We start from the raw sequence: 27,457 nt of genomic DNA on the forward strand, positions 1-27,457 counted from the left end.
AGGGATGAAAATTTATCTTTTGGGACTTCTTCAGGCTGAATGGGGCATGATATTCTTGTCTATTAGGGTCTCTTGTGTTCAGGGTAGACAGGAGTTTAGTCAGAAAGCATCAGTATAGCAAGAGCCATTCATGACTGTTGAGTTTTGACAAGAGGTGATATCTGGGAAATTAATAAGTGTTTAGTTTAAGAAAACATTTAGTAAGCCTATCTGTGCTCCTACACAAAAAGTATAATGGCAATATATTCCACAAGAGTAAAGCAAAGTAAGTAAAGTTATTATTCCAAGTAAACTAACTTAGAAGACTTTCCATGAACTGGGCAACTGTTCATAGCAAACTGATGTGGAGTTGCTAGCTGATTGCAATGTGCCTAGGGTTAGAATACTGATCCAGATGTTTACATTACTCATCCCTCTTGTTTCTTCTGAGCAGCAGTTAGAGATTTCTGGTTGGTTTACAGGAATAAACAGGGTTAGCCTAAATTTTAGAAACAAACTTAAAAACAACTAATGAGACCAGAATTTAATAACAAGTATGCTATAGTTGTTGAAATATAATATTTTCTCCCCAGTTTCCCATTTTTATTGAAGACAAATTATGGTAAGACTGATTAGCTTTATTATACTTGGGCTGATTATTTGTATAACATGCAGTGAGAATAATTATTTTTCAAATAGGCCTTTTAATTGGTTTTGATGGAACTCTGTTTTATAAGGAATCTCAGATAAGACTTTTTTTAAAGCCAAGCCCCGCCATGGGTTTGTACCCTTGAACAGCTATGGGTTGGGTAAATCTCTTTTCTTTTGAGGTCCCAAGGTAATTTGGGGCTCCTGGCCAGTGAGAAGGTGACATTCTATATTGTTTTACTTTGTTTTTAAATGAATTATTCCTAAAGTAAATCATTTTATATGCCTATATGTACTGGTATTTTTATATTATTATTTTTCCATGAATGTCCTCTAGCCATTTATCTATTAGAGTATTGTCTTATTCATTTATAAAAGTTGCCATATATTAACCTTATCCTTGTCTTATATGTTACAAATGCTTTACCAGTTTCCCACTTGCCTCTTAACATGCTTGGAGTTAATAAAGTTTGGGGTATTATACATAAACCTGGCTTTTACCCACCAGTAAAACCTAATTGTGCCACTTTGTTTTTGTATCTTCAGGCAAGTTTGATAACCCCTCTGTATCTCAGTTTCCTCTTTGGTAAATGAGAATCATAATATATTTTGTAGGGGTATTATGAAGATTAAATGAAATAATTCTTCAGAATAAGCCAGGTACTGTGGCTCATGCTTATAATCCCAGTGCCTTGAGAGATTGTGGCAAGAGTATGACTTGAGGCCAGGAGTTCAAGACCAGCCTATGCAACATAGTGAGACCTCCATCTCTACAATAAAATAAAATAATTATTCAAGTGTTGTGGCATATGCCTGTAGTCCCAACTACTTGGGAGGCTAAGGTGATAGGATTGCTTGAGCACAGAAGTTCTGAGGTTGAAGTGAGCTATGATTACATCACTGTACAAAATTTATGATAAAGACCTGAATGATAAAGACCCCCTCTCCCCCAAAAAAACTTCAAAATGCATCAGAATAACTGAGGGCAGTGTCTAGCACATAGTAATCAATTTTATATATGATTTTTATGTATGTTGTTTTTTAATATATAGAAGCTTTTTATCTCATATAATTCAATCTAGCAATATTTTAAGCCTTCTGTATTAGTCCATTCTTACTCTGCTATAAATAACTGCCCAAGACTGTGCAATTTATAAAGGAAAGAAGTTTAATTGACTCATAGTTCTGCATGGCCGGGGAGGCCTTGGGAAACTTACAATCACAGAGGAAGGGGAAGCATCCATGTCTTACATGGTAGCAGGAGAAAGAGAGAGAGAGAGAGAGAGGAGAGAAAATGAAGAAGAGATGAACTGCCAAACACTTATAAAACCATCAGATCTTGTGAGAACTCCCTCACTACCACAAGAACAGCATGGGCAAAACCACCCCCATGATCCAATCATCTCCCACCAGTTCCCTCCCTCAACACATGGGGATTACAATTCGGATTACAATTGTTGATGAGATTTGGGTGGGACACAGCCAAACTATATCACCTTCAGTCTGTGCCTAAGCTTTTTTTAAAAAGGTAGGAGAGACACTTCCACAGCTTTCTATCTTCCAAAGCATAGATTAACTGGCCAGAATTTATAGCTACTTTGTATAATTGCTAATTCATACAGGTTTAACAGAATAAAAGGTTATCTGATAATTAATGCCACTGAATTGTACACTTTAAAATTGTTAAAATGACACATTTTACATGATATATCTTATAACACAATTTTTTAAGTTAACAAAATATGTAAAAATTGAATTGTATACATTAAGTGGATGATTTGTATGATATATGAATTTATATCTCAATAATGCTCTTTTAAAAAAAAACCTGAGAAAGTAATGTCCTTTTAGAATAAGTAATTTCACTACTATTACTAAATGAAAGAGCTATATAATAAGAAATGCTTTGCACTGTGATTCATTCATTTGACAGATATTCAAGGAGCACATAAGAGCCAAGCACTGTGCTAGGTCCTGGAGATTCATTGGTGACTAAAACAGTCATGGAGCTTTTAGGAAAGGTATGAGGGACAGATGTTTTAAAAACCTTAATCTCAAATGAATGGTCAATTACAAATCTGAGATAGATACTATTATAGAAAACTGAAAATTACTATATAATGAGAAAATAATTTAGACTGGGGATTAGGAAAGGCCTCTTTGAGGAAGTAAAACTGTGATTTAAAGGAAGAATAGGATTCTTCCAGGAAAAGTTTTCAGCAAATTCCATGAATATTTTAAAGTAAAAAAGAACAGCTCATAGTGACACTGAATTTTACGGAAACAACAAAAACAAATATGTTGCTAATTTTCTTTAAAAGGCTTTTTAAGAAAATGTTCTTTTTCTATAAGTGATGCTAAGATGTAGTAAATCTCCTATGTCAATTCTTCTCAGACCTGAATGTGCCTACAGATTTACCTAAGAATCCTGTAAGATGTGAGTTCTGATACAGTAAATCTGGACTGGAGCCTGAGATTCAGGGAATCCGCATTGCTCTGCAGAGGACCATGCTGAACTAAGGAGAACAGGCAGACATGTTAGAATTCTTGAATTATTTTGTAAATTCTCTCTTTAATTTCAGTTCAAGCAAGTTTGCTGCTGTTGGATTTCACAGAGCTTTGACGGATGAACTGGCTGCCTTAAAAACAACTGGAGTCAAAACAACATGTCTCTGTCCCAATTTCATAAACACTGGCTTCATCAAAAATCCAAGTACCAGGTGAGATGTGAAATTGAGACAAAAGGATTGGTGGTTGCTATGCATGCCAGCCTTTCTGGAGATTTTCCTAAATGTTTTAATCCCTAAAACACCTGATATTTAAGGCCCTTAGTTCATTTTGATTTCAGCTTCTGCAGATTGTGAGAAAACAGGTGAAAAGCCAAAAAGAAAGAAAGTGAGGGAGGGTGACTACAAAAATAAATATGGGGCTGGGCACAGTGGCTCAAGCCTATAATCCCAACACTTTGGGAGGCCGAGGCGGGTGGATCACGAGGTCAAGAGATTGATACCATCTTGGTCAACAAGGTGAAACCCCGTCTCTACTAAAGATACAAAAATTAGCTGGGCATGGTGGCGCGCGCCTGTAGTCCCAGCTACTCGGGAGGCTGAGGCAGGAGAATTGCTTGAACCCAGAAGGCGGAGGTTGCAGTGAGCCAAGATTGTGCCATTGCACTCCAGTCTGAGTAACAACAGCAAAACTCTGTCTCAAAAAAAAAGAAAAAAAAATATGGACCGGGCCCAGTGGCTCACACTTGTAATCCCAGCACTTTGGGAGGCCAAGGCAGGCATATCACGAGGTCAAGAGATCGAGACCATCCTGGCCAACATGGTGAAACCTTGTCTCTACTAAAAATACAAAAATTAGCTTAGTGTGGTGGTGCGCACCTGTAATCCCAGCTACTTGGGAGACTGAGGCAGGAGACAGAATTGCTTGAACCTAGGAGGTGGAGGTTTCAGTGAGCCCACTTCACACCACTGCACTCCAGCCTGGTGACAGGGTGAGACTCCATCTCAAAAAAAAAAAGAAATAGGTAAATTTTCTAACTCTTTTTCTTCTCCTAAGTAATGATTCACAGACTTAAATGTACATACATGTCACCAGGTATACTTGGGAACTATGTAGGGGCCTCACCCTTAGATATGTTGACTTACTGGGTTTGGTTGAGGTAGGGTAGTGGCAGGAAAGGAGGCCTGGAGCTCTAAGTTTAAAAAAGGTGATTATCGTAGGTGATTCTGATAGAGATAACCTAGGACCACATGTGAAAAACATTTCCCTTTGGTAATCTAGAAATTAACCTCCAAAAGGAGTACCAGATTCAAACTCTTTCCTTGGTTAAAAAATAAAATTATAAAGGATTAATTTGAAGATAATTTTTGATGTTTTCTCTTTTTAGAAATAGCTTTAATGTCCTTGTAAACACGATGCATACTTATTTGTTTAAATTCCAATGTTACAGAAAAATACAAATCAAAAAGTTTCTTTTTAAATTTCCTTAAAACCCTCTTTCAAGTGGAAACCACTCGACATTTTGATGAATATCCTTCTATATGTCTCTGTATGTATAAACATCTGAATTTTATATAACTAGCATATGTTACACACGGGGTCCTTGAAGAGGCAAGTATACTGAATACTTCCCTCAGCATTATGTTATAGACATTTTTCATACCAATAAAGTGCAGAGCATTATAATAAATTGTATTGATTGTTGGGAGCAATAGCATCTCCTAGTAATGATTTTAGGGTAGTTTTTAGTGTTCTGGATTTTCAACAGCAAAGCAGAAATAAACATCCTTGGGCACACTTATTTTCACATTTGGATAATTATCTCCTTCAGGTAGATTCATAAAGGGGGATTACTGGGCCAAAGGGTATATAACTTGTAAATATTCCTAAATATTGCCAACTCCCCTCCAGAAATGTCACACTGATTTGCACTCCTACCCATGGTGCAGGGAGAGCAACTTACTCTCTGCTTCTTCATTCACCAGTCTGCCTTCTCTGACTCTTTTAATCACTGCCAGTCCAATACATGCAGAATCATCTTTATTTTTATCCTGAGGACTAGCTACAATAGTTTTTGCATATGATTTTTGGACATTTGATTTCTTTTATGAATTGCCTGTTTTCATGGCATCAGCTCACATTTTGCTATTGAGCTCTAGAGATTTTTTTTTTTAAAGACAGAGTCTCACTCTATTGCCCAGGCTGGAATGCAGTAGCACAACCTTGGCTCGCTGCAACCTCCACCTCCCAGGTTCAAGTGAGTCTCGTGCCTCAGCCTCCCAAGTATCTGGGATTACAGGCACGTACCATCATGCACGGCTAATTTTTGTATTTTTAATAGAGATGGGGTTTCGCCATGTTGGCCATGCTGATCTCAAACTCCTGGCCTCAAGTGATCTGCCTGCCTCAGCCTCCCAAAGTGCTGGAATTACAGGTGTGAGCCACACCACACCCAGCTGAGTTCTAAAGATTTTTAATTGATACATAAGAAAGAATTCTTCATACATTTGAGAAACCCCTTTATATATCACATCTGCTGCTTTCATTTTTTTCCTGTTCTTTTTTTTTTTTTGTCTTTAAGCCTATTTTTATTTAGTTTTACATTAACATTTTCTTAGGGATTTTTTTTTTCATGTCCTTTAGGTTCTGTGAGGTGTTTAGAAAGGTCTTCTCATTTCAAACTTATGAATATATATATATATATACACACACATATATGTTTGAGAGCCAGGGTTTTGCTATCTGCCCAGGCTGGTCTTGAACTGGCCTTGAGCAATTCTCCCACTTCCACTTCACCTCCCAAAGTGGCAGGATTATAAGCATGAGTGCCTGCATCCAGCCAAGATTCAACTTTTAAATTTATTCTGTTCCTTCAAAGTTTCCTGTCTTTCCCCCAATTCAGCTGCCTTTGGTGAAAATGTATTTGAAATTAATGAAGAGTATTTAGTATGGCCACTTGAAGGGATAACAGGTTCTACTTTTTTCCATTTTTTTGTTTTGTTTTGCTTTTGAGACAGGGACTCGCTCTGTCACCCAGGCTGGATGCAGTGTCACAATCACAACTCACTGCAGCCTCGACCTTCTGGGCTCAAGCAATTCTCCCACCTTAGCCTCTCTACTGCTTAGGACCACACACTCATGTGCCTCCACACCTAGTTAATTTTTAATTTTTTTGAAGAGACAGGGTCTCCCTATGTTGCGTAGGCTGGGCTCCAGAGCTCCTTGAACTCAAGTGAACTCAAGCCATCCTCCCAAGTTTAGCCTCTCAAAGTGCTGGGATTACAAGCATGAGCCACATTCTAGCCTAACACATTCTATTTTATTTTATTTTTTTAGTAGAGACGGGGTTTCACCATATTGATCAGGCTGATCTCGAACTCCTTACCTCAGGTGATCCACCTGCCTCAACCTCCCAATGTGCTGGGATTACAGGTGTGAGCTACCACACTCGGCCCCCAGGTTCTATTTTAAATACACTTAAGTCATCCCACAGGGAGCAGAACAGAAAGCCAGCATTAGACAGAAATTTTGGAGCTGTCCAAAGATTTCAAGCCCCCAAGAATCTATCAAATATTCTTTAAAATCGATTTTTAATACAAAATTTTGTTAGAAAACAAGAGTAAAAGTATTTATTTTAGAGGTCATGTTTAAATTTATCAACATTAATCAAGAAAACCCTAATTGGAGTCTGAAGAGAGAAGAGAAGGGACAGATCAGTTTTTTAGGTTGGGAAATAGATCTGACGAAAAGATAAAACTTGCCAATATCCTCTTTTTTTTTTCAGTATGTGGATAATAAAATAACATATTTGAGTCAAGTTTTTAAGTCATACTGTCTTTCAATATTTAAAAACAAACACCCTATTACTAAATTTTTTTAACCTTGCCCCCATGGCAAGGCTGCACAGAGCTGATCTTAATGCGGGCTCCACTGCCCTCTCCTGACAAAACTCACTAGTACCATTAAAAAAGAACTAGGAGGGGGAGAATCCAAGATGGTCAAATAGGAACAGCTGTGGAGTATAGTTCCCAGAAAGAATAATGCAGAGGGTGAGTGTTCACCGAATTTCCAAGTGAGTTTTCACTGCCCACAGACCAGGACATTCCTGGGCCAAAAAGTGCCATGAGTTTCCAGCAAGACTGCTTGAGCCAGTGCTCTGGAATGGCACACAGAAACTCACACAAATCTGGGCAGCAGTTTCAACTAGCACCTAGAACTCCTGGAAGACAGAGCCACCCATTCAACTGAAAGGAAGGGGAATGAGACAGGGAGCCAGGTGATCTGGCTCTGCAGGTACCACCCCCACAAAACAAGCAATCTGAAATGCTCTGGATTGAGAGTTTTGCGGCAAGTGCAGCTGGACCCGGGACGGTTCAGCTCAGTGGGATGAAGGGCACTGCCACTACCAAGGTGGTCTGCTAATACCGAGGCAGTCCTAACTGCCTCAAGGAAGTTCACATAACAGCTGTGCAGTGCCCGCAGCAGCTCAGCAGCACCTCTGCTGGCAGACTGTGACTAGACTATCTCCATGCAGGGCAGGGCATCTATGAAAAAAGGCAGCAGCACATCAGGAACTTATAAATAAAGCCTAATCTTCCTAGGACAGAGCACCTGGGAAAAGAGGTGGTTATGAGTTCCGTGCAGCAGACTTAAACGTACCTGCCCAGCAGCTCTTCATGGAACAGCGGAGCTCCCAGCACAGGACTGAGCTCATATAAGGGAGAGACTGTCTCCTCAAGCAACTCCCCAACCCCCAGATACCCAAAGAAACACCTGATAAAGGAAAGTGCAGGCCAACATCGGGTGGGTACCCTTCTGGGATGAAGATAACAGAAGAAGAAACCAGCAGCAACCCTTACTGTTCTGCAGCCACGACAGGTGATTCCCAGGTAAGCAGGGCCTGGAGTGGACCTCCAGCAGTCCTATAGCAGAGGAACCTGACTGTTGGAAGGAAAACTAAGAAACAGAAAGAAATAAATTCATTGTCAACAAAAAGGACATCCACTCAGAGACCCCATCTGAAAGTCACCAACTACAAAGCCACTAAGATGGGAAGAAACCAGTGCAAAAAGGATGAAAACACCAAAAACCAGAATGCCTCTCCTCCTCCAAGGGATCACAGCTCCTCACCAGCTAGGGAACAAAGCTGGATGGAGAATGAATCTGATGAATTGACAGAAACAGGCTTCAGAAGGTGGGTAATAACAAACTTCTCAGAGCTAAAAGAACACATGCTAACCCAATGCAAAGAAAGTAAGAACCTTGAAAAAAGGTTAGATGAAATGCTAATGAGAATAAACAGCTTAGAGAAGAATATAAATGACTTGATGGAGCTGAAAAGCACAACATGAGAACTTCATGAAGGATACACAAGTTTCAATAGCTGAATCGACCAAGCAGAAGAAAAGATGTCAGAGATTGAAGATGAACTCAATGAAACAAAATGCAAAGGCAAGATTAGAGAAAAAAGAGTGTAAAGAAATAAACAAAGCTCCAAGAAATATGGGATTATGTGAAAATACCTAATCTATGTTTGATAGGTGTACCTGAATATGATGGAGAGAATGAATCAAAGCTGGAAAACACTCTTCAGGATATTATCCAGGAGAACTTCCCCAACCTAGCAAGGCAGGCCAACATTCAAGTCCAGGAAATACAGAGAACACCACAAAGATATACCTCAAGAAGAGCAACCCCAAGGCACATAATCATCAGATTCACCAGGGTTGAAATGAAGGAAAAAATACTAAGGGCAGCCAGAGAGAAAGGTCGGGTTACCCACAAAGAGAAGCCCATCAGACTCACAGTGGATCTCTCAGCAGAAACCCTACAAGCCAGAAGAGAGTGGGGGCTGATATTCAGTATCCTTAAAGAAAAGAACTTTCAACTTAGAATTTCATATCCAGCTAAAGTAAGCTTCATAAGTGAAGGAGAAATAAATTCCTTTACAGATAAGCAATTGCTGAGAGATTTCATCACCACCAGCCTTGCAAGAGCTCCTGAAAGAAGCACTAAAGAAGGAAAGGAACAACTGGTACCAGCCACTCCAAAAACATACCGAATGGTAAAGGCCATCAACATAATGAAGAAAATTCATCAACTAATGGGCAAATCATCCAGCTAGCAAAATGGCAGTATCAAATTTACACATAACAATATTAACCCTAAGTGTAAATGGGCTAAATGCCCTAATCAAAAGACACAGACTGGCAAATTGGATAAAAAATCAAGACCCATCAGTGTGCTGTATTCAAGAAACCCACCTCATGTGCAAGGACACACATAGGCTGAAAATAAAGGTCTGGAGGAAGATTTATTAAGCAAATGGAGAGCCAAGAAAAGCAGGAGTTGCAATCTTAGTCTCTGATAAAATGGACTTTAAACCAACAAAGATCAAAAGAGAAAAAGAAGGGCATTACATAATGGTAAAAGGATCAATGCAACAAGAAGAGCTAATGATCCTGAATATATATGCACCCAATACAGGAGCACCCAGATACATAAAGCAAGTTCTTAATGACCTACAAAGAGACTTAGACTCCCACACAATAATAGTGGGAGACTTTAACACCCCATTGTCAATATTAGACAGATCAACCACACAGAAAATTAACAAGGATCCAAGACTTGAACTGAGATCTGGACCAAGCAGACCTAGTAGACATCTACAGAACTCTCCACCCCAAATCCACAGAATATACATTCTTCTCAGCACCACATTGCGCCTACTCCAAAATTGACCACATAATTGGAAGTAAATCACTCCTCAGCAAATGCAAAAGAATGGAAATCATAACAAACTGTCTTTCAGACCACAGTGCAATGAAATTAGAACTCAGGATTAAGAAACTAACTCAGAACCACACAACTTCATGGAAACTGAACAACTGGCTCCTGAACATTGACTGGATAAACAATGAAATGAAGGCAGAAATAAAGATGTTTTTTGAAACCAACGAGACCAAAGATACAACGTACCAGAATCTCTGGGACACATTTAAAGCAGTGTCTAGAGGGAATTTATAGCAATAAGTGCCCACATGAGAAGCAAAGAATGATTTAAATTGACACCCTCTCATCAAAATTGAAAGAGGTAGAGGAGCAAGATTAAAAATAAAATTCAAAAGCTAGCAGAAGACAAATAACTAAAAACAGAGCAGAACTGAAGGAGACAGAGACACAAAAAACTTCAAAAAAATCAATAAATCGACCAAAACACCAAAAGCATTGGCAACAAAAGCCAAAATAGAAAAATGGGACCTAATCAAACTCCACAGCTTCTGCACGGCAAAAGAAACAGTCATTAGAGTGAATTGGCAACCAACAGAATGGGAAAAAAATTTTGCAGTTTACCCATTGGACAAAGGGCTGATATCCAGAATTTACAAAGAACTAAAACAGATTTACAAGAAAAAAACAAACAAGCCCATTCAAAAGTGAGCAAAGGATATGAACAGACACTTTACAAAAGAAGACATACATGAGGCCAACAAACAATAAAAAATGCTCATCATCGCTGGTCATTAGAGAAATGCAAGTCAAAACTACATTGAGATACCATCTCACGCCAGTTAGAATGGCGATCATTAAAAAATCTGGAGACAACAGATGCTGGAGAGGATGTGGAGAAATAGGAACACTTTTACACTGCTGGTGGGAGTGTAAATTAGTTCAACGTGGAATACAGTGTGGCGATTCCTCACGGACCTAGAAATAGAAATTCCATTTGACCCAGCAATCCCATTACTTGGTATATACCCAAAGGATTATAAATCATTCTATTATAAATACACATGCACACATATGTTCATTGCAGCACTGTTTACAATAGCAAAGAGCTGGAACCAACCCAAATGCCCATTGATGATAGACTGGACAGGGAAAATATGGCACATATACACCATGGAATACTATGCAGCCATCAAAAAGGATGAGTTGGTGTCCTTTGTAGGGACATGGATGAACCTGGAGACCATCATTCTCAGCAAACTGACACAAGAACAGAAAATGAAATACCACATGTTCTCACCCATAGGTGGGTGTTGAACAATGAGAACACATAGACACAGGGAGGGGAGCACTACACACTGGGGTCTGTTGGGGGGAATAGGGGAGGGACAGTGGGGGTCGGGAGTTGGAGAGAGATAGCATGGGGAGAAATGCCAGATATAGATGAAGGGGAGGAAAGCAGCAAATCACAATGCCATGTGTGTACCTATGCAACTATCTTGCATATTCTTTACATGTACCCCAAAACCTAAAATGCAATTTAAAAAAATCAATAAATCCAGGAGCTGGTTTTTGGAAAAGATCAACAAAATAGACAGACTGCTAGCTAGATTAATAAAAAAGAAAAGTGAGAATAATCAAATAGAAGCAATAAAAAACTATAAAGGGGACATCACTACCAATTCCACAGAAATACAAACTACCATCAAAGATTACTACAAACAACTCTATGCACATAAACCAGTAAACCTGGAAGAAATGGATAAATTCCTAGACACTTGCACCCTCCCAAGCCTAAACCAGGAAGAAGTTGAAACCTTGAACAGACCAATGACAAGGGCTGAAGTTGAGGCAGCAATTAATAGCCTACCAACTGAAAAATGTCCAGGTCCACACAGGTTCACAGCTGAATTCTACTAGACGTACAAAGAGGAGCTGGTGCCATTCCTTCTGAAGTTATTCCAAACAACACAAGAAGAGGGAATTCTTTCCAAATCATTTTATGAGACCAACATCATCCTGATACCAAAACCTGGCAGAGACTCAACAAAAAAAAGAAAACTTCAGGCCAATATACATGATGAATGTAGATGCAAAAATCGTCAGTAAAATACTGGCAAACGAATAAGAGCACATCAAAAAGGTTATTTATCACAATCCAGTAGGCTTCATCCTGGGGATGCAAGATTGGTTCAACATACACAAATCTATAAATGTAATCTACCACATAAACAGAACCAAAGACAAAACCACCTGATTATGTCAATAAATGCAGAGAAGTCTTTCAACAAAATTCAACAGCCTTTGTGCTAAAAACTCTCAATAAACTAGGTATTGAAGGAAGATATCTCAAATTAATAAAAGCTATTTACAACAGACCCACAGCCAATATCATACTGAATGGGCAAAAACCAGAAGCATTCCTTTTGAAATCTGTCACTAGACAAGGATGCCCTCTCTCACCACTCCTATTCAATATAGTACTGGAAGTTCTAGCCACAGCAATCAGACAAGAAGAAAAAATAAGGGTATTCATTTAGGAAAGGAGGAAGTCAAGTTGTCTCTATTTGCAGATGGCATTATTGTATATTTAGAAGACCCTATCATTTCAGCCCAAAATCTTAAACTGATAAGCAACTTCAGTAAAGTCTCAGGGTACAAAATCAATGTGTAGCAATCACAAGCATTCCTATACACCAATAACAGACTAACACAGAGCCAAATCATGAGCAAACTCCCATTCAGAATTGCTACAAAGAGAATAAAATACCTAGGAATACAACTAACAAAGGATGTAAAGGATCTCTTCAAGGAGAACTACAAACCACTGCTCAACGAAATAAGAGAGGACCCAAACAGATGGAGAAATCTTCCATGCTCATGGTTAGGAAGAATCAATGTCATGAAAATGGCCATTCTGCCCAAAGTAATTTATAGATTCAACACTATCCCCGTCAAGCTACCGATGACCTTCTTCACAGAACTGGAAAAAAGATCTTAAACTTTATATGGAACCAAAAAAGAGCCCACATAGCTAAGATAATCCTAAGCAAAAAACAAAGCCAGAGGCATCATGCTACCTGACTTCAAACTATACTACAAGGCTACAGTAATCAAAACAGTACAATATTGGTACCAAAACAGAGACACAGACCAATGGAACAGAACAGAGTCCTTCAGGCAAGATGCCACACATCTACAACTATCTGATCTTTGACAAACCTGACAAAAACAAGCAATGGGGAAAGGATTCCCTATTTAATAAATGGTGTTGGGAAAACTGGCTAGCCAAGTGCAGAAAGCAGAAACTGGACCCCTTCCTGACACCTTACACTAAAATTAACTCCAGATGGATTAAAGATTTAAACATAAGACCTAACACCTTAAAAACCCTAGAAGAAAACGTAGGCAAAACCATTCAGGACATAGGCATAGGCAAGGACTTCATGACTAAAACACCAAAAGCATTGGCAACAAAAGCTAAAATAGACAAATGGGACCTAATTAAAGCTCCACAGCTTCTGCACCGCAAAAGAAACAGTCATTAGAGTGAATTGGCAACCAACAGAATGGGAAAAAATTTAGCAGTTTACCCATCAGACAAAGGGCTGATATCCAGAATTTACAAAGAACTAAAACAGAGTTACAAGAAAAAAACAAACAACCCCATTCAAAAATGGGCAAAGGATATGAACAGACACTTTACAAAAGAAGACATACATGAGGCCAACAAACATATGAAAGAATGCTTATCATCACTGGCCATTAGAGAAATGCAAATCAAAACTACATTGAGATACCATCTCACGCCAGTTAGAATGGCGATCATTAAAAAATCTGGAGACAACAGATGCTGGAGAGGATGTGGAGAAATAACTTTTACACTGCTGGTGGGAGTGTAAATTAGTTCAACCATTGTGGAAGACAGTGTGGCGATTCCTCACGGACCTAGAAATAGAAATTCCATTCGACCCAGCAATCCCATTACTGGGTATATACCCAAAGGATTATAAATCATTCTATTATAAATACACATGCACACATATGTTCATTGCAGCACTGTTTACAATAGCAAAGAGCTGGAATCAACCCAAATGCCCATTGATGATAAACTGGACAAGGAAAATGTGGCACATGTACACCATGGACTATGCAGCCATCAAAAAGGATGAGTTGGTGTCCTTTGTAGGGACATGGATGAATCTGGAAACCATCATTCTTAGCAAACTGACACAAGGACAGAAAATCAAACACCGCATGTTCTCACTCATAGGCGGGTGTTGAACAATGAGAACACTTGGACACAGGGAGGGGAACATCACACACAATGGGATCTGTCGGGGGGTGCCAGGGGAAGCACAGTGAGGGGATGGGGAGGTTGTGGAGGGATAACATGGGGAGAAATGTCAGATACAGGTGACAGGGAGAGGGAGACAACAAACCACAGTGCCATGTATGTACCTATGCAACAGTCCTACATGATCTGCACATGTACCCCAGAACCTAAATTACGATTTTAAAAAATGAATAATAAAAAAAAAGAATTAGGAACGCTACTCAGGAAAAAGTGTGAACAGAGGCTAAGATGATTCTAGTCTTAAGGTAAACCTGGCCAACAGAGGGCCTAGAAGATTGATCCTGACATATGAATATCTTTGAGGCTAAGCTGATACTAAAGTGGACCCCAAAGATGAAGTTGGTTTTAATATAGAAATTTAGTACTTCTAATTAGAAGAGAGAATGTATTCCTCATTAAACACCTGTTTATATATCAGAATCAGACACCAAATAAAATGTCATTTTCTTTCTTTTTTATTTATTTATTTTTTGAGTGAGAGTCTTGCTCTGTCATTCAGGCTGGAGTGCAGTGCTGCGATCTTGGCTCACTGCAACCTCTGTCTCCTGGGTTCAAGCAATTCTTCTGTCTCAGCCTCCCAAATAGCTGAGATTACGGGACCCGCAACCACGCCCAGCTATTTTTGTATATTTAGTAGAGACGGGGTTTCACCATTTTGCCAGGCTGGTCTCGAACTCCTGAACTCATGATCTGCCCACCTCGGCCTCCCAAAGTGCTGGGATTACAGGAGTGAGCCATTGCGACTGGCCCAAAATATCGTTTTTTTAAACCTCACAACAATACTTTGGAAGATAAGTTATTAGTCCTTCTTCAGTAGATGAGAATTATCTGAGATTTAGAGAAATTAAGTAACTTGCCCATAAGTAAAACTGAGATTCAGATTAAGCTACATAGGCCTTTCTGAATGAAGAAAATTGAGCCAATCTCTAAGTGGAGGCTGAATTATAAATATTTTGTTTCATATAAATGGTAGAACTTAAATTCTGTTTGAGAGCACATCCAAGATGTAGAGCATTGGTTCTTTTATTTACACATCTAATACACTGCCAAGAAACTGTTTACTATAAAGGTATAATATAGCATAATCCGAGTTTATTGGAATTAAATGTAAATCAGGTGTTCCTATTTTATACACACACACACACACACACACACACATATATATATGTTTTTTGTTTTTTTGTTTTTTTGAGATGGTGTCTTGCTCTTTCACCAGGCTGGAGTGCATTGGTGCGATCTTGGCTCACTGCAACCTCCGTCTGCTGAATTCAAGAGATTCCGCTGCCTCAGTGCCTGAGTAGCTGGGACTACAGGTGCACACCACCACGTTGGCTATTTTTTTTTGTATTTTAGTAGAGACGGGGTTTCACCATGGCCAGGATGGTCTCGATATCCTGACTTCATGATTCTCCTGCCTCGACCTCCCAAAGTGCTGGGATTACAAGTGTGAGCCACCACGCCCGGCCTATATTTTTAAGATCAGCTATTTTTGTCAAATAAACTTGGATTTCAATAAATAGGTTTTTTTTAATCTTTTTAAAATATATATATATATTCTTTTAGGCTTTGTTCTCCAGGCTGATCTTGCCTCAGCCTCCCAAGTAGCTGGGCTATAGGCTTGAGCTGTCATACCCAGCTTAGCACACTTTTAATCTTTGCCAGTATGATAGGGGAAAAAAAAACAGTACTTCTATGTTATATTAATGTGATATATTTGTTATTAAATGGTCCAACAATCATCTTTTCATATTTTTATTTATGTATTTATGTTTGAGTCAGGGTCTCACTCTGTTGCCCGGGCAAGAGGGCAGCAGCACAATCCCAGCTCACTGCAGACTCTACCTCCCAGATTCAAGTGATTCTCCTGCCTCAGCCTCCTGAGTAGCTGGGATTACAGGTGTGTGCCACCATGCCCAGGTATTTTTTGTATTTTTAGTAGAGATGGGGGTTTGGCCATATCGGTCGGGCTGGTCTCAAACTCCTGACCTCAAGCAATCCGCCTGCCTCGGCTTCCCAAAGTGTTGGGATTACAGTTGTGAGCCACTGCACCCAGCCCATCATTTTATGTTTAATAAGTCCTGCTATCTTTGCTACTCCATTTTGATAATAGAAATCAGACTGCATTTCACAAATGCTTATAAAACAGGTTGAAGAAATGCTGTTCTTTTCCTACTTTGTTTAGTGTTTTTATCACAAAGGAACGTTGCATCACGTCAAATGCATCTTTGATGCCTACTGAGGTGATCATGTAGGTTTTTTCCCTTTATTTTATTAAATTGTGTATTTCATTGTTTTGTGTATGGTGAGCCACTTTGTATTCCTCAGATAATGGCATATAGTCCTTTTAATATAATGCTAGATTTAATTTGCAAATCTTTTGTTGAGGATATTTGCATCTATGTTCTTCTTTGTTTTTTTGTTTTTTGTTTTTAAGACAGAGTCTTGTTCTTGTTGGCCAGGCTGAAGTGCAATGGCACGATTTTGGCTCACTGCAACCTCTGCCTCCTGGGTTCAAGCAATTCTTCTGCTCAGCTCCCCGAGTAGCTGGGACAACAGGCACCTGCCACTATGCCCACCTAATTTTTGTATTTTAGATAGAGATGAGGTTTCACCATATTGTCCAGGCTGGTCTCGAACTCCTGACCTCAGGTGATCTGCCTGCCTCGGCCTCCCAGTGTTGGGATTACAGGGGTGAGCCACCACGCCTGGCCTTGCATCTATATTCCTAAGAGATACTGGTCAGTAGTTTTCACATGATGTCTTACTCTGTTTTTAGTATCGGGGTAATTCTGGCCTCAGAGAATGAATTAAGAAATTCCTCCTCTTCTACTTTTTTGGAAGAATTTGAGAAGTGTTGGTGTTAATTCTTTTTGAAACATTGGGTAGAATCATGACGGAGCTGTCTAGTCCTGAGATTATCTTTCCTGAAAGTTTTTTGATTTCAGATTCAATCTCTTATTAAAGATGTCAGATTTTCTGTTTTTCCTTGAGTCAGTTTTGGTAGTTTGTATATTCCTGAGAGTTTGTATATTTCATGTAGGTTTCTAATTTGTTGGCATACAGTTATTCTAGTATTTTCTTATAATCTTATTTATTTCTGTAAGGTCAGCAGGAATGTCCCTGCTTTTTCATTCCTGGTTTGAGTCTTCTCTCTCTCTTTTTTAAAATTATTGCATATTTTTATTGATGAAGACCTAAGAAGAAATATTAAAACCTTTAACATAGACAACCACTTTGTCTTGGTCAGTGTAGCTAAAGGTTTGTTAATTTTGTTGATCTTTTTAAAGAACCTATTTTCAGGCTGGGCGCCGTGGCTCACGCCTATAATACCAGCACTTTGGGAGGCCGAGGCGGGTGGATCACGAGGTCAAGAGATCGAGACCATCCTGGTCAACAAGGTGAAACCCTGTCTCTACTAAAAATACAAAAATTAGCTAGGCATGGTGGTGCACGCCTGTAGTCCCAGCTACTTGGGAGGCTGAGGCAGGAGAATTGCTTGAACCCAGGAGGCGGAGGTTGCAGTGAGCCGAGATCGCACCATTGCACTCCAGTCTGGGTAACAACAGTGAAACTCCGTATCAAAAAAAAAGAACCTATTTTCAGTTTCGTTGATTCTTTCTGTAGTTTTTCTGTTCTCTGTGTATTTATGCTTTAATCTTTTTTTTCTTGCTTGCTTTGGGTTTGGTTTTTATTTTTTGTTTCTATAGTTTCTTAATGTGGAATTTCACTTTACTGATTTGAGATCTTTTTCTTTTTTTAAATGCAGGCGTTTGCAGCTATAAATTTCCCTCTGAGCACTGCTTTCACTGCACCTCATACGTCTTTATTTATTTGTTTGTTATTTTTTGAGATAGGGTCTCACTCTGTCCTGAAGGCTAGAGTGCCAGTGGTGCAATCATAACTCACTACAGCCTCTACCTCTCTGGGCTAAAGTGATCCTCCTGCTTCAGCCTCCTGAGTAGCTAAGACTACAGGTACATGCCACCACACTCAGTTAATTTTTCAAACTTGTCTGTAGAGGCAGGGTCTCACTCTATTGTCTAAGCTCAAACTTCTGGGCTCAAGCAGTCTTCCTGCCTCAGCCTCCAAAGTGCTGGGATTATAGGCTTGAGCCACTGTGCTTACCTCATCCCATAAATCTTGATACGTTGTGTTCTCATTTATGTTCACCTCAAAGTATTTTCTAATTTCTTGTGGTTTCTCATTTGTCTCATTGTTTATTTAGAAGTACTGTTTAATTTCTATATATTTGTGAGTTTTCCAGTTTTCCTTCTGCTATTTCAGATTTTGTTCCATTGTAGTCAGAGAACACAGTTTGTATAATTTTAATCTTTTAAAACATATTGTGATTTGTTTTGTGGTCTAATATATGTTCTATCTGGGAGACAATTTTTTGTGTGTTCTTGAGAATACCGTGTATTCTACTGTTGTTGGGATGGTGTGTTTTACAGGTGTCTGTTAGGTATAGTTGATTTTTAGTGTTATTCAAGTCTTCTATTTCTTGCTGGTCTTCTGTCTAGGTATTCAATATGTTGTTGAAAGTGGAAATTAAAGTCCCCAACTATTATTGTTGAAACTGTCTTATGTCTCCCTTTAATTCTCACAGGTTTTGCTTCATGTATATTTTGGGGATCTCTTGTTAGCAATACAAGCAATTTTTAATTAAATGTTTTTTTCCTTAAAAAAATTATCTCTTTCTAACTAATGACAGAAACAATGCCACATAACCTGAATTTATTAGATTAAGTGTAATTGAGTGTTCTGATCATTTGGGGGGCAGCCAAGATTTATTTCTGTCCAACATCTTGTTAAAACATCTAATTTCCTACCTGTAATATATATAATGCAATTTATTTTTTTCTCTAAAAATTTAGGAGTTTGTGTGTGTCACAGAAAAATATTAATTTTATTGACTAGTACCATAAAAATATTTTATACAAGAAAATGCCTCGTGTAACATTTGTATAGTGTAACTGTATAAAGTGCTCATATATATATATTTGCATTTAACCATCATATTCCCCATGGAGTGCTGGTGCTGGCTTTTATAGTAGTGCTCATTCAATGATGTCATGTAGATAGTTGCTGTGGGAATATTTATACTGTGGAAATCAACAAATGCTACTAAACTGGAATTTTTGTCCCCTAGAGAGTCAGTGATTAAACATTTGCCACTGCACTACTGCACTATCCTTATTTTTCAGATTAGGAAATAACAAAAGCAGAAACCTGAGATTTAAAGAGTTGAAATGTTTTCCCCCAAATTACTCATTACTTAAGTGGTTAAAGTGGGTCATCAGATTCAATCCTTCAGACTAAAAATACTCTTTCCCCCTCAGTATTTCTCTACCCCAACATGCACCCTCCTTTCCCACCCCAGCATATTGACCTGAAGTGTTTTTGAATACTTTCTACAGAATCTGTTAACATTTGTTTAATAGGATTTGTAACTCTCATTAACTGTAGCATGTCAGGGGAAAAATGTTTCCATGTACAGACATTTTAATGATTAAGATTTTATTTTGCTAAGAAATTGAGTTTTTTCTGAAAGCCTTTTCTTTGGCCTCTTAAAATTATGATATTGAACAGTCATTATATTTCAATAAAAATTATCTGATGGGGCTAAGAACTTTGGGTAAAGAAATTGGGTACACTAAGAAAAGTCTGGTGAATGCAGCACTGCTTTGTAGGTAGGTTAGCAAGGCCACAGTGTGGATGAGAGAGTGCTCTATTTACACAGGTGTTCATAAGCTTTCATGAAGCTTGAGAATACTGAAGTCTGGTAGCAATGTGCTACAGAGTGAATTTCCCTCTAAATGCTTTTCAAGGCATAGCATCCTTCAGTTTCTGGATTCATCCTTCTTGATACCCCTATGTGCTTACGCTTCAAGCTTCCATTGCCTCTGATTTTTTGTTTTCATTAGGCCAAAAGCCATGGATTTCATTATTGCATTTCCTATCCTGTCAACTCTCCAATATTTTCATATGTAATACTATTGCTTCAAGGTCCCATGGTGAACACATTATTCTAATAAATGAATGAACTATGCTGAGAATTAATTTTTTTAAACCTACTCTCTTTCATGGATCCAATAATCATGCTCAATTTTAAATGCAATATTTTATTTCTCAGGTATCCCAACTTTACTTCAAAACATAGATTTTTTTCTCTGAATGAATTATTCTTTATTTATTTCTAAAGAACGTCATCCAATTTTGTTGTGTTTTGTTTTGTTGAGACAAGATCTCACCATCTTGCCACGGCTGGTTTCCAACTCCTGGGCTCGAGAGATCCTCCCAAAGTGCTAGGATTACTGGCATGAGTCACTCTGTCTGGCATATCCAGTACTTTTTGTCTCACTTCTTTTTTTGTGTGTGTGTTTTTTTTTTTGAGACAGAGTTTCACTTTGTCACCCAGGCTGGAGTGCAGTGGCACGATCTTGGGTCACTATGATCTCTGCCTCCTGGGTTCAAGTGATTCTCCTGCTTCAGCCTCTGAAGTAGCTAGGATTACATGTGCCCGCCACCATGCCTGGCTAATTTTGTATTTTTAGTAGAAATGGGCTTTCATCATCTTGGGCAGGCTGGTCTCTCAAACTCCTGACCTCAAATGATCTGCTTGCCTCGGCCTCCCAAAGTGCTGGGATTACAGGCATTGAGCACTGTGCCTGGCGTCTCACTTCCTTTAACTAGACACACACATTAAAAATTTGCCTCCCCAAAATGTTAAGCCACCCAAATAGTGTAGTGGCATTAGCAGATTTCATGAGTATACTTAATTATGTATCATTTTTTTCTGAGTCATAAATAAAATGTTGAAAAACTCAGGACCAACTCTTGTGCAGCTCCTCTCTAAGTGCACTTCTGTAACTGATTTTTTTTAAAGCCATTTATCTATTTATTTATTTAGAAATGGTGTCTAGCTCTGTTGTCCAAGCTGAAATTCAGTGGAACAATCATGGTTGAATCACTGCAGCTTTGACCTCCCAGGCTCCAGGGATCCTCTAGCCTTAGCCTCCTGAGTAGCTAGCACTACAGGAGTGCACCACCACTCTTGGCTAATTTTCTTTCGTATTTCTTTGTGGAGACAGGGTTTTGCCATGCTGACTAGGTTGTGGAGACAGGGTTTTGCCATGCTGGCTAGGCTGTGGAGACAAGGTTTTCCCATGTTTGCCATGCTGGCTAGGCTCAAGCAAGCAGTCCACCCACCTCAGCCTCCCAAAGTGCTGAGATTAAAGGCCTAAACCACCACGCCCAGCCTCAAATCCACTTTTTAGGGGCCACCTGCTAGTCTGTGGTACATATATTGAGTGATTACACAGCAAAGATGTAACATGGAGCTAAGTAACAAAGTCAAAACCTAAGTTTGGTGGCTCACACCTGTAATCTTTGCACTTTGGAGGTGGATCACTTGAGCTCAGGAGCTTGAAAGCAGCCTGAGCAATATGGCAAAACCACATCTCTCCTAAAAATATGAAAATAGCCTGGAGTGGTGGCGCACGCCTGTGGTCCCAGCTACTTGAGGGGCCGAGGCAGGAGAATCGCCTGAAACCAGGAGGTGGAGTTTGCAGTGAGCTGAGATCACACACTGCACTCCAGCCTGGGCAACAGAGTGAGACCCTGCCTCAAAACAACAATGACAACAAAACCAAAGACCTAATAAATAGAAGCATATCCTGTGGAGATGAAGGGCCTAAAGGTGGGCACATACCTGTTGTATTCTAATTCCTCTGATGCTTTAGGAATTGTTCACTACAGAGCCTGAGTATATAATAAAGCTTGTATAATAGTATCTGATTTTTTTCCTGAGACTGTTTAAAGTTTAAAAGTAAACTTATCAGTCCTAATCTAGCAAAATTATTTTTAGATCTTAATTACTTCTATAATTCTTATTTGTAGAATAGAAATGATAAGGCCAGGTGCGGTGGCTTACGCCTGTTATCCCAACACTTTGAGAGGTCAAGGTGGGTGAGTCAGTAGATCAAGACCATCCTGGCCAACATGGTAAAACCTGTCTCTACTAAAATACAAAAAACTAGCCAAGCATGGTGGCACACACCTGCAGTCCCAGCTACTTAGGAGGCTAAGGCAAGGGAATCTCTTGAACCTGGGAGGAGAGGTTGTAGTGAGCCGAGATCGTGCCACTGCACTCCAGCCTGGTGACAGAGCAAGACTCCATCTCAGGAAAAAAAAGAAAGAAAGAAATTATAATACTGCCTTCATAAGGTTATTGTCAGACTTCAATGGAATAACCTATGTGGAAAGTTTAGCATAGTGTGCAGTACACAACAAGCACTAAGTGAATGGTTGTTGTTATTATTGTCAATGGTAAAGTAGGTATCATTTCTGCGCACCTATACTAGGCTTGACACTACAAATCAGTTATGTTATGGTGTCCGTACCATACTAAAGCTGTTTGTTAACACCAGCTAACAGACTGGTTAAAGCTGAAGCCTCGGTGAAGGGTGAAGAATTTTGTTTCTGAAGACTGCCTCTAATTTCAGTTTGGGACCCACTCTGGAACCTGAGGAAGTGGTAAACAGGCTGATGAATGGGATTCTGACTGAGCAGAAAATGATTTTCGTTCCATCTTCTATAGCATTTTTAACAATATTGGAAAGGTAAGTGACAGGTTTGTCAGCCTTAGAAATGAAAAGTAAAATAAAAATTATCTATTATATTTTTTTACTGACATTTAAAATCAGACAGTTGATAAAGTACAGTTAGATGGAATTGACTTCATAAAAATAACAGGCTTAATAAATATGCCATCAGTTTTTTTAAACCACATGTGTTAATTATTGAAGCAATATTGATACAGCTCCTGGGTAAATGAACTGAGTAATTTCCATACATTTTTATTTTTTGTAAAGAAAGAAATTTGTATATTTCTGCAAGTCTTGTCTTATAAATAAATGACTCTGAAGAAGGATAGTTTTTAAGTTTATATAATGGAATCATAGAACAATGATATTAAAGGAGACAAGAGTTAAGTTTTAGGTATTTACTTAAAGACACAACAGATAATCATTGACCTTTTGTTTTGTGCAAAATCATACTAAAGTGTGTGAATTGCTAAATTATTTTTATAATGTAAGAAATTCTTGAGCCTTGCTTCTTCCAATGTGGTTCTTAGACTAGCAGCATCAGTATTACCTGGAAATTTGTTAGAAGTACAGAATCTCCTGATCTCCTGAATCATATTTTGAATTTCCATAAGTTCCCCCAGATGGTTTGTATGCATATTAATAATTGAGAAGCACTTCTTTGGAGCAGTAGCTCTCAACTTTGGTGCACATTGAAATTCACCTGGGAGGTTTAAAAAATGCCAGTGCCTGAAACCACCTCCCTCAATTTCTGATTGACTTGGTTTGGAGTGTGGCCTGGGCTTTGAGAGAGAAAACAACTTTCTAGGTGATTCAATTATCCAGCCAAGATTGGAAACCACTGGTTTCATGAATGTCTCATCATAACAAGGAGGCTGGCCACAAAGAGAGGAGAGAGCAGAGGTGCCTTAGGACAGCTGGGAGAAAAAGCATCTTGCTGCCTGTCCTAGAGTGGGCTTCTCCAAGTCAATGGGACAGCAGGTTCACTTGGGAAGTCTGCTTTAAAAATAGATCCCTGGATCTCACTTCTAAAAATTTCAACATGGATGTTTGAGTTGGACCAGAAATCTGTGTTTTAATAGGCAGCTGCCACAGACAGTGGTCCAGTGATTGTATTTTGAGAATTACTGATGTGAAGAGCAAACAGTGCAAGAGTTCAAAAGTGTGACATATGTTAGGCCTTCTCGCCCCTTCTGCTAAAAGCTATGATGGACATGCCTTGGAGGTTTAGGTAGTAAAGTTTTAGGTTTAGGTCGAGGATCTCTTTGGCGACTAAATGAGTTAAAACCTGTGATGTTTCTGGTATTGTGCTTGTCATGTTACATAAGTAAGCACTCAGTGATTACAGCCGTTTAAAATATAAACCTATGAGAGAAGGAATTTTGGCTGTTTTTCATCACTGTATGCTCTGCATTTTGAAGAGTGACTGACACATTAGAGGCACCAAAGTGTTTGTTGAATGAATAAATTAATTCTAGTTTCTAGAATTAGAATAAAGCCTCAACGTTTGTGCTCTGGAGTTGAATGAAGCTGGGTTTGTGTGACTTGCTTGCAACATGAACTGGATGAGTTTTTTAACTTATCTGAAGTTCAGTTTCTTCATCTGTAACATAGAGAAAACAATTGGATGTTACAGGTCTAAGATGAATAAAAAAAATAATGCTTTTGAAGTACTCAGGAATGGGCGCTGTGGCTCACGCCTGTAATCCCAGCACTGAGAGGCTGAGGCAGGAGGATCGCTTAAGGTCAGGAGTTCAAGACAAGCCTGGGCAACATAGTAAGACCTTGTTTCTACTAGAAATCAAAAACATTACTCAGGTGTGTTGGAGCACACCTGAGTAGTACCAGCTATTTGGCAGGCGGAAGTGGGAGAGTTGCTTGAGCCCAGGAAGTCAAGGCTGCAGTGAGTCATGATTGTGCCGCTGCACTCCATCTTAAGCAACAGAGAAAGACCCTTTCTTAAAAAAGTGAAAAGAAAAAGTACTCAGTACACTGTAAATACTCAACAAATGTTATATGCCACTGTTATTATAACTATTACTAATTATTATTGACCTCATTCTTGTTATGAGGTCACATTGGTGTCATATTTCCAAACCCTATTTTCATGCCATCTAGGCAGATCTCTGTACATTATTATGCTGACTTACATATTCTGTTTTGTTTCTCCCAGACCCACTGGAATGTGACAAGTTCCTAAATATTCTAAGTGTGGTGTCTGGAGAAAAAAGATGAGACCTGCTAGTGTCTGTCACTGTTCAAGACACCTTATTTAATATATTAACACATTGATTCCACAAAAGAACACTGAAGGATGGGTGTCAATCTTCCCATTTACACGTGAGGAATTTAAACTGAAAACTTAAATAATTAGTTCAGCATTATGCTCTAAACCAAATGTGTTGTCTGAATTTTTATTTAGCAATCCTACTTCTCCAGCCTCTTAGTGGAACATTTTAATAATATTCTACATTATAAAGTATAAAATTAGTTCCTGTTCTCATTTCCTTTTTAATGTCAGCTTTCTTTTTGTGAAGTCTTTAGTAGCTCAACTGTTCAGTTCTTATACCTCCTCTCTTAGATCTTTCAAAAAATATGAGTATATTTGTTTCAAAAACTGACTACTTCTGGTGATTCTACTCTAAAGAAGGCTAAGCCTTCTTTTAAAAGCCTTTTTTCCATTTTAAAAGGAAATAGATTCAATGGTAAAGAACATAAAGTAATGACTCAGAGTTAAAGTGCTTAATCTTATTTAAGATGAACATGACGATACATAATAACTTAAAAGTATTTCTAAAGAAGGTATTCTACAAATGCACTTAATATTAATTTTCTAATTATTTTTATATGTCTTTCTTTTAGGATCCTTCCTGACCGTTTCCTGGTAGCTTTAAAACGAAAAATCAGTGTTAGGTTTGATGCAGTTATTGGGTATAAAACGAAAGCATAAGTGCCTAGTTTTCTGAAAACTGATTTACTAGGTTTAGGTTGATTTCATCTAATATTGTCAGAATTTTAATGTTTGAATTTATGTTGTTTTCTAATTATCCCCATTTTTTCAGTATCATTTTTGAGGCTCTGGCAGTCTGCATTTATTACTACTTGTTCTTTAGCTAAAAGCCGATTACATATAATATAAACAGAGAAATACCTTTAGAGGTGACTTTAAGAAAAATGAAGAAAAAGATCAAAAATGATTTTATTAAAATAATTTCCAAGATGTTGTAGTTCACCTGAACAATTTGCAAAATTTGTACCATAACTGTTTATTCAACGTATAGTTTCGTTTTTTGATTGCACTTAAATTTTATGTAATTTGTGTTTCTTTTTCTGTTTTACATAAAATCAGAAACTTCAAACTCTCTGAATACAATGAAGGACTATATCTAGTGGTATTTCACAGTGAATATCATGAGGTCTCAAACATTTCATCCTACCCATTACCACTCTGTTTCCTGAGAGATACCTCACATTCCAATGCCAAACATTTCAGCACAGGGAAGCTAGAGGTGAATACATGTGTTGCAAGTGTAAAAGCATCATTGGGATTTAAGGAGAATTTAAAGAATTTACCCATAAATGGCAACAATAATAAATGGGTCATATTTAAACTTTCTGTGTTTCCATCTTTTTGTCTTAAACAGAACATGACTTAACCTTCAAATTAAAGGAAAATGGATTGTATAATAAAAGATCTTTTTAAAAAAAACTGTCTGGAAATTTCTTGGATGTGAGGCTCACTGAGATGGGACTATAAGAGCAGATCTATACATTTAAAAATGTAGTAGGTTTGTTAGGTTTCTTCTACTAAAGAAAAATATTTTCAATACTATATCAAACACAGCTGGGCACAGTGGCTCACGTCTGTTAATCCCAGCACTTTGGGAGGCCAACATGGGCAGATCACAAGGTCAGGAGTTTGAGACCAGTCTGGCCAACATGGTGAGACCCCATCTCTAATAAAAATACAAAAATTAGCTGGGTGTGGTGGCGGGCACCTGTAATGCAGCTACTTGGGAGGCTGAGGCAAGAGAATCACTTGAACCCAGGAGGCAGAGGTTGCAGTGAGACGAGATCATGCCACTAAGCAAGACTCCGTCTCAAAAACAACAACAACAACTATATTAAACACATACACATGAAGAACTTTAATCCTTTTATCAGAAAGTTTATATTCAGAAAACACATAAGGCAAATCCTTTATCATCCTGTTAAGTGTAGCAAATAAGCTACATTTAGGTTCAGAAAATTTTTAGAGAAAGATTTTGATCCAGATTCTAAGCAGAAACTAATATTTGTTCAACTTGCATTAGCTACTGTCTTAAACACTTAACTTACATCAACTAGCCCATTCAACAAGTTAAGTAATATCATAAGTGTTATCACAAATTATAAGGATCATATGGTAATATGCTTAAGGAAGGTTATATTACAGATTCTATAATATATAAGATAATTTCTTAGAAAGCATCATTTCTACAACAAATTTCTCCCTCTTTCCCATCAGTTAACTTCTTCTAATTCAGAGAATCAAAATACCATTGCTATTGGACTACATTCTGCATTTAGTTAGTGTGAACATATAAGGGTCAAAAATTATTGTCTTCCAAACATTATATTTGAGTAATAT

At 38.4% G+C, this 27,457-nt stretch overlaps 1 protein-coding gene across 1 annotated transcript in view; it reads left to right on the plus strand.

The window, feature by feature from the left end:
- Positions 1 to 26,536, plus strand: part of HSD17B11 (hydroxysteroid 17-beta dehydrogenase 11) — a 52,167-nt gene extending 25,631 nt beyond the window's left edge. Inside the window, exons 5-7 of the mRNA XM_002745619.8 lie at positions 3,210 to 3,347; positions 22,726 to 22,842; positions 25,690 to 26,536. Coding sequence (XP_002745665.2) covers positions 3,210 to 3,347; positions 22,726 to 22,842; positions 25,690 to 25,777 — 343 coding nt within the window. The 3' untranslated portion in view covers positions 25,778 to 26,536. The remainder of the gene's footprint in view (positions 1 to 3,209; positions 3,348 to 22,725; positions 22,843 to 25,689) is intronic.
- The last annotated feature ends 921 nt before the right edge of the window (positions 26,537 to 27,457 follow it).

Source organism: Callithrix jacchus, chromosome 3 (genome assembly GCF_049354715.1).
Source record: "Callithrix jacchus isolate 240 chromosome 3, calJac240_pri, whole genome shotgun sequence".
In the NCBI taxonomy this organism is placed as follows: Eukaryota; Metazoa; Chordata; class Mammalia; order Primates; family Cebidae; genus Callithrix; species Callithrix jacchus.